At 39.1% G+C, this 13,212-nt stretch overlaps 1 protein-coding gene across 14 annotated transcripts in view; it reads right to left on the reverse strand.

The window, feature by feature from the left end:
* Positions 1 to 1,264: 1,264 nt before the first annotated feature.
* LOC105224192 (serine-rich adhesin for platelets) overlaps positions 1,265 to 13,212 on the reverse strand; it is a 77,194-nt gene continuing 65,246 nt past the window's right edge. For all 14 annotated transcript variants that reach the window (XM_049458818.1, XM_049458807.1, XM_049458789.1 and 11 more), the window contains 7 exons: positions 8,076 to 10,548; positions 7,754 to 8,009; positions 7,477 to 7,687; positions 7,152 to 7,392; positions 6,810 to 7,059; positions 6,372 to 6,743; positions 1,265 to 6,303 (listed from right to left, as the gene is read on the reverse strand). In XM_049458818.1, coding sequence (XP_049314775.1) covers positions 3,453 to 6,303; positions 6,372 to 6,743; positions 6,810 to 7,059; positions 7,152 to 7,392; positions 7,477 to 7,687; positions 7,754 to 8,009; positions 8,076 to 10,548 — 6,654 coding nt within the window. In that variant the 3' untranslated portion in view covers positions 1,265 to 3,452. The remainder of the gene's footprint in view (positions 6,304 to 6,371; positions 6,744 to 6,809; positions 7,060 to 7,151; positions 7,393 to 7,476; positions 7,688 to 7,753; positions 8,010 to 8,075; positions 10,549 to 13,212) is intronic.

The raw sequence follows: 13,212 nt of genomic DNA on the forward strand, positions 1-13,212 counted from the left end.
ACAATCAAAATAAAAGTTAAATATAAATTTAGTAAAAAACAATAAAAATTAATTAAAAAATAGAAATCCACAAAAAGTCAAAAAACTAAATAAAAATTTAAGAAACACAAAAAAATAAAAACTTATTAAAATTTTGTTGCAACTGAGGTGGTATTAAAAGATTAAAAAAACAAAAATTATGAATTACAAAAAAAAAATAAATTATTAATAAAAAAAAATAAATTATCAATTAAAAAAAAATAAATTATTAAATAAAATAAATTAATTAATTAGAAAAAAAAAATAAAAAATTAATAAAAAGAAAATTAATTAATTAAAAATAAAATAAAAAATATTTGAAATTAAAAAAAAAAATTGCAATCAAACATTAAAAAATTAAAATTATGAAAATATCTTATTAAAAAAATCTACAAGATATCTTTTAGATAGAGGAAAAACCTTTAGAGAGTTAATAAAATAAGTATGAACTTTAAAAATGGAATTTAATAAATAATTAGTTAATTATTTATGTATATTAAAAAATAAAAATTAAATTTATAAACTAAAAGTTAACCAAAAATGTACAGAGAACAAATATTAAGACAAAATTCATTAGTGTTGCAGCTGAGGTTGGTATTAAAAACGTAACCAGTTTTGAACAATTTTTTTTATTAAAAATAAAAAAGAAACTTAAAAAAAATCAAAAATTAAAAAAAAAATCAAAAATTAAAAAAAAAAATCAAAAATTAAAAAAAAATCAAAAAGTAAAAAAAAATTAAAAAAAAAATCAACAAGCAAAAAAAATTTAAAAAAAAATCGTCAGAAAATTAAAATTAAAAGAAATGATTATTATAAAAAATTTTTAAAATTTTTAAATAAAAAAAATTTGGGAAGTTAAAAAAACACTCTTATTAAAATGAATTTATCTATCATATGTATTAATAAAAATTAATTAAAATGAAAAAAAAACAAATATTAAATAAAAAATTAATAAAAAATAAAAATTTAGAAATAATTAGAAAAATATTTTTTGTTAAACAATCGATTATTTAACGATTTTTGTTTAACATAGTCTACTAACCCACAAAATATTAAAAAAATTGCGCTTAAATACCGTCGCCTTGAGCCTAACATTCCTAACAATGCTAACCGAAGCGGCAATGAATTTGCACAAGGTGAATTGAAAATTTGCTAAACCAACACTTCCACATAAAAATTGCGGGCAACAACACATAGCGCCCAATACAGCACTTAGTAAACAACCGAAACACAAAATACATGTACATACAAAATAGTTATAAAAAATTTATTCAGAAATAAAATATTTAAATTATAATTTGTTTTATTAAAAGTAAAATTAAAATAACATTCATCAAAGACAATCATGGTACAAGACAACGTTATACATACATATGTATACATCTATGCACGTATGTATGTATGTATGCACATATAAAAAGTGAGCGCAAATATCAATGCATTTATTGGATTTTATATAAAATATAAACTAAAAATGCAAATACAATGTCAATTGAAATAAAATATGTGTGTGTGTGTATGTATGTATATTGGTTTGTTTGTAGTTCTGCTACGTGTTTATGTGGCTTTATGCTTACAATTAGTGAATATTAATAATAATAAGGGAGCTAGAAGTTTTCAAAGAAACTGTTATGAAGTGGTGGCGGTTGCTTGAGGTGCACGTGCAACAAATTGTTGTAGTGTCAAAAAAAGACCAAAAAAAAAAATAATAGCGAATTTGGGAAACTCTCGCTTAAAGCAAAAGCTCTAGGAGACGCTACAAGTGGCGCTGCAAGTTGATTGTATTGAATTTAATTAAAATTAAGCTTGTTTGAAAAAATGTGCTTTAAGCGCCTGCAAAATTGCTGCATGACAATATTGGAAATATGAAAATGTGTTCCCCTGTGATTAACTGTTCTATGCGGACTACGTGTGTGACGAACAGCTGGTACTAAACTTACACACACTTTCTGCGCTAATAGCAAAACATAAAAATAAAAAAATATTGCTAAAGTGCTGCAAATTGGAATTTGCTGACGGCTAACGCTTCCGCAAAAATTTCAAGTGCGTGAAAATAGAAAATCACAAATTAAATCAAAATAAAGTGCGTGAAAATAGGAAAGCACAAATAAAATAAAAAAATTGTTAGGTTAGGTATTTTTTTTTTGTATTAAATGACAACAGACTTGTTTGCTAACTTATTCTTAATATGCCTGCATTTGCATTACTTTATTATTAATAATATTTGTTTTTGTTTCTTTGACACTATAAACTGTAATAATTACCATAATATAATCAAAACAAATAATTAGGTTATTAAAAATTAAAAATTTAAAAATAAAAAATATATATTATATAATTTATAAAATACACACGTTTAAGAAAATATATCTATGTATATGTATGTATATATAATTGTATATGTGTAAGTTTTCTATTCAATTATTTACGCTTTTCGGTTTTTGTATTTAAATTCTGCAAGCGATTTCGAGAATTACGCTCACCATTATTACAAATACAATACATTACAATACAACTACAACTATCATTATGCGTTACAATGATCGATATCAGTATTATAAACGTCGTAAGCTCCATTTTTATCGTTACGGTCTGTAGTCTAGCTTGTGCATGCTACAATATTAACGTAAATTATTAAGCAATCCAATTAAATTAAATTGTCGTTATAAGCTAAATTGATTAATATTAATATTTTTTGTTGTTTTTCTTGTTTTTGTTTTCTTTTAGCAATAATTTATAATAATAACTGTTCATTTTTTTATAATCTGTTTATAATTATAAGCGCTTTTCATAATAGATTTCCGTTCAACACTCTGCTCAGCCCTTCAATATTTACTATGTCAGAGAGGACTTATACATATGTATACATATTATTAGATATAAGAGTGAGGAGAGAGGCGCGCAACTGCAGCTGTGAGTTCAACAAAGAGAAACGTATGCCACTTGTCGAATTGAAACGCAGCAGTATAATTGACAAGCACATGGTTTTGGTGATGGGCAGATTGGTCGGCCGGCGTTCAAGCGACCAAATGGCGTTTGCAGCAGTTGCCATTTCGCGCTTGCACGCGCACAACATCTTTTCTGCCCTGGCAGCATTGCATTACAATAGTGTGAAATGTGTGTTTTTTTCTGTGAATTTGCAGCAACTTGTAGAAAACGCATTTCACTTGTAAGCGAGTACCGAATTGCAGCAGCAGCAGCAGTAAGCATTCGATAACTCGTTACGGTTGAACCAGTAACCGTACAGGAAATTTAAGCTAATACTAGTAATTTCTGTTGACGCCTCTCTCTCCTCGTTTTCACTTTGATCCTTGCATAACTATACTTGCAAATTCTTAATGCTTCTTATTAATTATCTTTTGTTTTTGTAGCCGCTTCGTGCGCGCTTGTTTGTCCTATTTACTCGTCATCAGTCGCGTGGTACGTCGCAGTACTCATTCGTTCTTCTCATCAGCCTCGTTATTTGTTGACAAATTCAGCGATGTCTCTAGGCTGCCGCTCGATTGGCGCGTGTGCCGCGTTGAGCGCAATTCGCGTCGCTTTTCGGGCGGTTGTTCGCTAAGTGCGTGATCGTTGCCCGTGCGTGGTCGTTTCAAACGGCTGGATGAGCGACGATGTTCTTCGTTGGCGGAAGCTGCTGCCGCCGCCGCGGCCGCTGCTGCAGCTGCAGATGTTGATGGCGTGGGTGTAGTGGTGCCACTGGTGCCAGCACCACCGCCCATGCTAGCAGCTACAGCTGCTTCCAAGTCTTCGACGCTGCCGTGTGTGCTCGATGCCATGCTGGGCGCCGTCGATGTTGGTGTATTTTGCGGCTTCTTCAGTATGGGTTGTATTATCAGCTCGTCGGCTTCCTCGTAGGGTGGCGGCAATTTCGCCGCATCGGCAGCATTTGTGATGGTCAATGAGATGCGCGATTCACTGCGTTCGGAGCGTTCACTGCTGGAGCTGGCACCGGAACTGATTGGTGGCGCAATGGTGATGGTGGTCTGCGATGGCAGGTTGGCCGCAATGCCAGCGGAGTTGAGTGGTGTTAATGTGACTTTGTCGGCTTCGGGCATCGTAGCGCCACCACCACCACCGCCACCCATGCCGATACCGCCGCTTCGTAGACTCTTCTCTATGCTGGTCATGCCGCCGCCAAGATTAAGCGGCAAGCCACTAGCCAACATTGCAGCGGATAGTTCGTCCTTGGCGTTTGCTAACGCAGCCGCATGTGAATCGACACGTGAACGCTTCGATTTGTGATGGTCATCAAGTTGTGCATTCGAAAGTGAATTGGATACGCCGCTAGTGCTCATACTTGTCGCAACTGAGGTGGGTATTAGCGAGATGCCGGAACCAAGTCCTAATGTTTTTGTATAGTACTCCATTTGTTGTTTGAAGGCATCCTTGGTCAAGGCATCGGGATCAAGCATATTACTATTAGTACTACCACCGCCACTGCCACCGCCGGCGCCGCCTCGTTGGCGTTTCGATGAACTCGAAGTGCTGCTGCTGCCGCCGCCGCCCATCATTGATGATGCGCTACTGGTTGGTGGCGCAGTCAAGCCCGCCAAACTAGCCAACGAACCAGGAGCGGTCAACGCATGAGCCATATCGGCTATCATTGCTGGTGCAAAATCACTTGGCAAACCAAGTATTTGCGGCAATTGTGCAGCTAGCGCAGCAGCCGCCGCCTTCGAGGCGTTCTTGCTCGACGAAGCCGACGAAGTTGTCGCCGACGATGACGTGGAGGACGGTTGACTACCACCCGTCAATGAGGCAGGGAATTTGCCTTGTGAAAAGGCTTGCAATGTGGCCAAGTCCGTGGGTAGTTGACCGCGTGCCAAACTCTCCATCCACTTTTGCTGCTCCTTTGCGGCCTGCTTCTCGGCCTGTGCTTGCTGGGCCGCAGCTATTGAGGCAGCTGAATTGCTATTGGACGAACGTTTATCAGCCGATGATGATTGTACTGAAGGCGTAGCGATTGGTGGTATGCCCAAGGAGCTCAGTAAACGTGTACTTTGTGCTAAGTCCATGCGGCTAAGTGCTTCCAGCAGGTGCGGATCTGTGCCCGGTAATAACAGACTTGAGAGCTGTGCCATTTCAGCTACCTGCGCGGCAGCGCGACTTGCCGCCGACTGACGGCCGCTACTGCGCGATGAGGATTGCGAACTGCTTACGCTGGTTGGTGGTTGACCGGCTGCGCCCATGCTCGCCATTGCGTTCATAAGACTTGCTACAGAGGCAGCTGATGAGGCGGACGACGTGGATGCACGCGAATTACTGGATTTCGATTGAGATTGATGCGATTTCGACTGCGTTGTGGAGGAGTTGCCTGCCGATGAGGTTACACCTGCGCCGCCATTTAATAGGTTGTATTGTTGCGCTAATTGATCATACGCTGAGCCTAGACCCGATGAACCCAATGAATAGGGATTCAAGCCGCCAAGACCCATTGGTGGATAAAGTAATGACGGATTGGGGAACAGATACGGGAAACAGCCTGTCAATTGCGATGCTGCCGCAGCTGCAGCGTTGGCGTTTTTATTCGACGAGTTTCCACTGTTGCCACCTGTATTGCTGTTGTTGCCAGTATTTCCTGTCAATGCACCCAAACTCATGGCATTTTGCTGTGCATCATTTTTGTTTTTCTTGCTCGATGAGCCGCCAGATTGTGAGGTCTTACCAGTACCGGTGTTGCCGGTGCCGGCAGTCGGGCCACCCAAACCAGCTAATGTCGATCCGGCAGCCATTAATGCGGCTAGTGTTTGCGGATCCATAGTGGCCAAGTTGCCGAGCCCACCCATGCTTGCTAAGCTAGCAAACAGATTCATGTTGTTCAAATTATTCAGTCCAGGTATGTTACCCATACCGGGCATGCCGGCGAATGGCATTGAGAGCAAAGGATTCTTTGGATCAAAGGCGCCTAGCGGGTTCTTTGGATCAAATGCACCAAGGCCTGGTAAACTGGCTAATAGATTCGGGTTTAGTCCAGCCAATGAGCCGAATTGCATGGCGGCATTTGCCTGATCGATCGCCGATTGCCGTGAAGACTTCTTGGAAGACACAGTGGGCGACGGCGCTGGTGACGATTGTGCCGATGAGGACTGTTGCTGTTGCGTGTGCGCGCCAGAAGATGAGCTGCTCGACGTGGACGATGGTCGACCGCCGTGCGACGATTTACTAGTTGACGCATAATTACTGTTGTCCACAGAGCTAAGTTTGGGCGATGGTATGGACATGGGATTCTGTATTTGTTCCAACCATTTGGGATCAACCTCGTAAGCAGGATTTTCAGTTAACCTAATTGAAAACAAATACAATAATTTAAAGAAAAATTTGTTGGTACAAAAGAAAAACAAATAACTCACCATTGCATCAGACGTTTCAGTTGTGGCGCTTTGCTGCCCGAAATACGTTTGCCGGTCTGTTTATTGACCACTGGCACCGGCTCTTCGCCGGTCAGGCCTTGAGGGCCAGCCATAGCCGATTGCTGCTGTTGTTGTTGTTGATGTGCATGCGATTGTGCGGACTGCGCAGCGGCGGCCTTATTCATCTGAGCCACCGATGATTGATGGGACGCGTTACTGCTTTGCTGGCGATTCGAACGTCGACTATTTGTATTGCTACTCGTGCTCGCTGCCGCGGCATTGCTGAAGTCCATATTCAGCTGGTCAGTCAGTGGTGTACTCATGTCCGTCAACCATTTATTCACCTTAGAGTCAGGCACGTTATATTTAGCGCTGACAAAAACAAATCAAAATAAATTTTAGTATATGAGCAAATGCATTGCAGTGTTTTGAACTAACCTCAACTTCATGGCTTGTTCTATTTCGGCGAACATGGCTTCATAGGCCTTACGTTGCGCCGGTGGCAAGCACTGCATCATCTTTTGCTGTTGCTTAAGTAAGGTCTGCGGATCCGAAGCCATGGTCTGGGCAACAAAGGCATTAATATCTTTTAATGACAAACCGCCACTCATCAATGGCATGTTGCTGTTGGACAACGAAGGCGCGGACGCTGGCGAAGGCATTGACGAATTGCTACCAGACTTAGATTCTATAAAAAATAGAAATAATTGCACGTTAATAACTGTATTTGTTTGCGATATATCAGCAAGCTAAAAAATAGGCTCAGAGACTCAAACTCACTTCCAGGCACTGTCGTAACAGTGATAGTAAACGGCTTTTGGTTTTGTTGGTTTTGATTGGAAGCCGACGTCGGCAGATTGGCTGGCGTTACCGAAACGCTTGGTGGTATTTGCGGTTTCTTTGATGACGGCAGCGAGGGATCGGGGAAGGTTTTCTGTTCCTTGGCTGCTGATAGACCCAACACGATTTCATCGAGTTTCTTGCGTTTCTTCTCCTTGCCGATAACGGGTTCTTCAATAGTCTGTAAGGTAAATGTCAAACAAATGTTATTGTTTTGTAGAAACTCTCCCTCTCCTAGAGAGTATTATTAGCGTGTTTTACTTACGCAATTATTTTTCTTCATTAATTTGTTGAGGGTGTCATCAAGTTTGCTCTTGCCGCCCATAGATGGGAAAGCGGAACTCAATGAAGCCTGCAAGTGTGATGTTGATGACTTCTTTGAAGGCATTGAGAAGTCTTGTACTTCGCTCAAATCAATGGCACCGGACGCGTTAGATGCTGACTTCAGTATGTCGGTCATATTCATGCGCGGCAAACTATAAGAAAATAAACAATACATTAGTTATAAATAGAACATTCAAATTAAGGATTCCCCAGCGTACCTTGAGGACAAGTCCATGGGTGCACCCATTTGCGTGGGTGGCGTCTTGAGTGGTGGTACAGCCGGTTTGCTGAATTGTCCGGACGATTGGCGCGGTGCATGTTGATGTGCAGGTGGTGGCTGCAGTGACATATTGGTGGCAGATGCTGCCGGCGCCGCCGGTGATACCGCCGACGCGCTACGTCGTCCTGAAGGCTGCGCCGTGGCCGCTAATGGCTCCATATTTGCAATTTCAGTCTCCCAATCTTTGAGGCCCACTGGAGAATTAAAAATTCAAAAGGTTATTTACAACACGAGTTTTAATTGCATGAATTTCTACTCACTATTTTGCGAACTATTTAGCAAGGCGTGTAGTTTGGCACGCTCAGTCTCCACATCGATGGCTATATGTCGTTTGCGTTTCTTGCCCGTACTCTGTGTGACCGGTGGTAAGGGCGATGGCACTGTGCTCGGCATATTCGCGGCCTGCGGCACCACTGGTGCGTTGTTCAAGGCCGCCGCCGCTGCTGCGGTGGCTGGCGTCATGGTCATGCCGGGTAACAGTGCTGATAGCGTATTCGCTGAGAGTGCATTTGGATTGTTGCCGGCAGCAGCTGCAGCAACGGCAGCCGCAACTGCAGCATTTATGCTGTTGGCGTCCAACGGTGGCGCAGCCATATTACCAATACCCTTGCCAGCGCCATTAATGCCAGCTACGGCTGCTGGTGGTGGTGGTAGCAGTCCCAGTCCTGCAATATTTGCATTAACCACAGGCGGAGTGGTTACTGGTACTGTTGGAGCTGGCACGGTGCCAGCGACTTGTTGCATCTGCGATGTTTGCAGTTGCTTTGTAACACCCTGTTCTGTAGTTATGGTGATTACATCGGGCGTCGTTGGTGCGCGCTCAATATTTTTAAGATGTGGTATGGCCTCGTGCAGGCAGATATTCAAATCAATACCCTTACAACCGGCGAACGCGGTGTAATTTCTATTTACAGGCCACTTGTTAGTCTCAATGCAAATGACAATGTGCGAAATCCGGCGTTCCAGCGCGAAGTCCTTAAACCAACGTATCATACACATTTCCAATTTGGGTTTATCCTGCTTTTGTTTGACGGTAGCAGGTTGTATAACCTCTAAATCTGGGAAACGTGCCTTCAATTCAGCAGCTTGCTTTTTGCACTCCTCTTCAACTGCCTTTTCTTTTTCTTTCATGACCTCTTCATCATCGGGATCCGTCGCACCGGTGTTGGGCGCGGCCAAATCCAGTATTTCTTTACCAGCAGTTGATTTTTCAGCTGCTGCTGGTTTAACATTGCTCTCATCTTCGATTGTTAGGTCATCTACTTTAGATTTGCTGTCTTCAGCATCTGCATTAGAAGCGGCATCTTTATTTGTTTCGTCTTCTTGCGCAATGACAACATCTTCGCTGTCAGCAGTTTTGTTTTTCTCACTATCAATAGCCGAAGAAGTCGACTTTTTATCGTCATCGTTCTCTACATTATATTCCGTTCCAACGGCAGGAGTTGATTCAGTTTTTTCTGAGATTTCTGACTTCTCAGCAACACTGTGCTCAGTTTCGGCTGAGCCACCAACATCGTTCGCCGTCACTTCTTTGGACTGCTCACGCTCAGCATCGTCCGTGTCTTTTTCGGCGACCGCATTTTCATCAACGTCCATTTTTTCACATTCGTCTTTGGATGCTGCATCAGCAGTTGGCTCTGTCGCAACAGCCGAAAGCTTTTCAGCCGACACGTCTTCAGTTGATTTATCGTTCGCGCTTAAAGCATCGGTCTCTGGGTCATCATCCGGTATCTCATGTATCACATCAGCGTCTTTGTTTCTTGCCACCAAATCCTTGGCAGCATCTTGAGCCGCCGTTTCACTATTCACTGGCTGCTCAGCGCTTAATTTGCGTTCTTCACTGACATCGCTGTGGTCATCAGCGTTCTTACTGACGTGTTCATCAGTCGTCGCACAAGTCTCAGATGCCGACGTTTCTAACTCGGCTTTTGTTGCACTGAGTTTATCGCCAACTTCTGCTAGAGGTTCGGCTTTCACCTCAGTTTTAACAGGTGTGAATTGCTCCTTTTTGATTAGACTATCTTTTGTAAGCAATTCATCGTCCAAATCGATTATCTCACCCTTCACAATGGGCATCGAAGCTGGTAAGCGCTCAGCATTGAAAGACTCCAGCTTGATTGAACGTTGTATTTGTGCCTCTAATTCGCGTATAAACCGCTTTTCTGAGTCAGCAAAACTGAAATTCGGATCATTGAAAATGAACGTCTCTGAACGGTAAAGACCATGCTTCAACACGGACGCTATGAGTTCTTTATCATGTTTGCCCGGCTCCCACCAGTCCGGTGTGTCTGCATTCATCTGGCACAACTTTAGGCGTTCCTCCAGCTGTGGATGTCTGGCCACTTCACGCAATTTCGATAGCAATTCCAGTCGCTCCAGTATGAGTTTGGCGTGATCTTCACTGATTTCATCGATGATGCCCTCAAGACCACGTTCATTTTCATTGAGTTTGACGCCCGCCTTGCGCTTGCACATCGCAATGAATACTTTGTAGTAATCGCTTAAAGTTTCATCACTTTTGCGCTCCAAATGAGCCATTTGCTTGAATTTCGTCCAGTCTGGCGCCAATACGATGCCCAGCGAGGTAGGTGGCTGCAAATCTACACCATAACCGGTGAGTACACGCAAGAATTCATATTCTTCGCGGCGATTCCACTTTTTCGGTATTTGCTGTAGACGTTGGCTCTCGCGTTCCTTGGCTGCCAACTCCATTTTGCCTTGACGTTCCATTTTCTGCAAAATTATTGAAGTGAGCAAATGTTTAGTCGTTATATGTCAAAGTTAATTTAGCGAATTTTGTGAGTTTTGTAAGAGTGAGTATGTATATGCATATGCGGGGGGGTTGTGTTTGCATGTTAAATGTGTAAAGCAGAAATGTTGTGTTGGTAAATTATGGGTGGAATTGTCATGATTTAAGCGGTATTCCAGGTAAGTGCAAAGCATTAGTAAATCCTTCCGAAATTTATATAAAAATACAATATAGACAATCATATAAATTGAAAGTGGGCCAGCAAAGTATTTTAGTAACACATTTTGATAAGTTTGAAGAAAAAAATATTATGCTAAAACTTTGAACCTAATCTATTTTTAAATTTTTGATTTTTCTATATATTTTTATTTTTTAAATTAAAAAGAGTTAATAAGAAAATAAATGTTGAAGCAATTTTAGTTTTATTTTTTGGTCAGTTTTATAATAATAATGCTTTTAATTATTGGAAATTGCGAATAAGTTGGTCGATTCATCCTCATCATCTTCAGAGAAGGAAATAAGGATATTAGTTGTTAAAAGAAAATCCCTACACAGGCTGAAAAGATTCGTAGAAGACGTGCTGAATGCTTACTAAAACTTAGAGATAAAAAACAGTGTCAAATGATAAGCTTATTTTCATTATTTTTGTAATTTACTAGTTTATTGTATTGTATGTACTAATTATGAAAACGAAAACAATGCAACAGCTGATTTATAATAGGGTGCTATTTTTTTGTTATTTTATCATTTAAAAAATTGAGCATTTTTTGCAGGGTGTCATGGAATATTTGCACAATGTTGCTACATAATGAGACAAAATTTTCATCGAGAAAAGAAAACTTTATTAATAAAGCACGATGTTTGTAACACCCACAAGGAAACGTCGGAGACCCTATACAATGTAAGTATATACACATAAATGATCAGCATGGCAAACTGAGTTGCCATACAAACTGAACTATTCAAATCATGTTCTTGTATGTTAACATTGAATGTTTGGATTTTAGAGGCGGCCTCTTTTTGGGTATAACATACTTTTATCCATCAAGTGACAAATGGCTGCATAAATTTCAATATGACCTTTTTGTGACGATTGTTTAGGTAACATATCAATATCGATATTTGTACCATTGAAGTCATCCGATTTTTTTTTAGCAAAATTTTAGTGAATATAAATAAGAAAAGCTTTTGAAGCCATAAAATACTCTAAATGGTTAAGTAATTTTTTAATAAACGAAGAAGTTTAGTATTTAGGGCATTGCGGTTTCTGAATGAATACTTTATATTATCTTAATATGTACACGGAAAGTAAAAGCTTAATCCAAAACCAACCAAACTCATGCTACTAGAAGTACTATATAATTTTATCATGCTCCCACTTAGTGAATATAATCAAGATAAGATAAATAAATAGATGAGAATTGCACCGCGAGCTAAGGTCGCTAAGACACAACAACCCACTTAGCTCCAGCATATTGATAAGTTGCAATATACTGCTAGATGCTAATGAGGATACATGGTTTCAAGGGTCTTAATAGTGTCCTGAGTTTCAGGCTCAGACTAAAGAAAGTTTTCAATTTTATATTATCTACAGAATAAATTATTCAACGTTAACGAGAGAAGTATTTTTTAACAAGAATTGAAACAATTTCTAAGAAACCGATACAATAGTGATAACACAAATAAATGGCAAACATACATACAAAATGTTGATTTATACAGTATCTTTAAGTCACTCACTCATACGTCTGTATGTATATAAATAATATATAAAGTTTGTAGCTACAAATTTTGCATTCTCTCTTGCAATTCTTAAACTGCGGATAGCAACGGGTTTGATCTTTATTTTTGCAATTATGCGGCAATATGAATAACATTACGTTCGTTAATTCATAATATTCGAATATTCAGATATTATATTTTATATTCGAATAAACAAATATTATATTTTCATAATCGATATCCAAATATTATATTGTCATACTGGAATATGCGGGAGTCCAGGAACCATACAGATTAACAGTTGCCACTGCTAAATACAGGGTGGTACGGAGTACTATAGTTAATAATCAATAATTTATTCTATATACAAAAGTATATAAGTGTATTCGCATATTCGAATATCAATATCATAAATTTTAAGATATGTATTTTTGAGAAAAAATGAGAGAAAAAAAAATAAAATTTATCTGAAATATTTTCTCAATTATTAGTTTATTTTGAAAACTAATTAACCAACGAATATCAAGTCAGGCAAGATTCAGTTCGAATGTTACGAAAAAGTTCGTAAATCGTAAATAGAAATCTTCAAAAATATAAAAAGTAGGAACCAAAGAATTGTTCGTAAATACGTTAAAAAAACTGTTTACTCCAGATGAATGGAAGCTAATAAAGTAAAAATATAAATAAAAAACAAAAATTAAATATGAAAGAAATCTTCAAAAATATTAAGAAGTAGGAACCAAAGAATTGTTCGTAAATACGTTAAAAAAAACTGTTTACTCCAGATGAATGGAAGCTAATAAAGCAAATAAAAAACAAAAATTAAATATGCAAAAATATCGAGACCTCATTCGAACTATGTTTCGAAAACATTGTGAAATTCTAAAATAAATAAAAAAAAATAAAATAAAATAAAAATATAAAAA

Source organism: Bactrocera dorsalis, chromosome 1 (assembly GCF_023373825.1).
Source record: "Bactrocera dorsalis isolate Fly_Bdor chromosome 1, ASM2337382v1, whole genome shotgun sequence".
Lineage (NCBI taxonomy): Eukaryota > Metazoa > Arthropoda > Insecta > Diptera > Tephritidae > Bactrocera > Bactrocera dorsalis.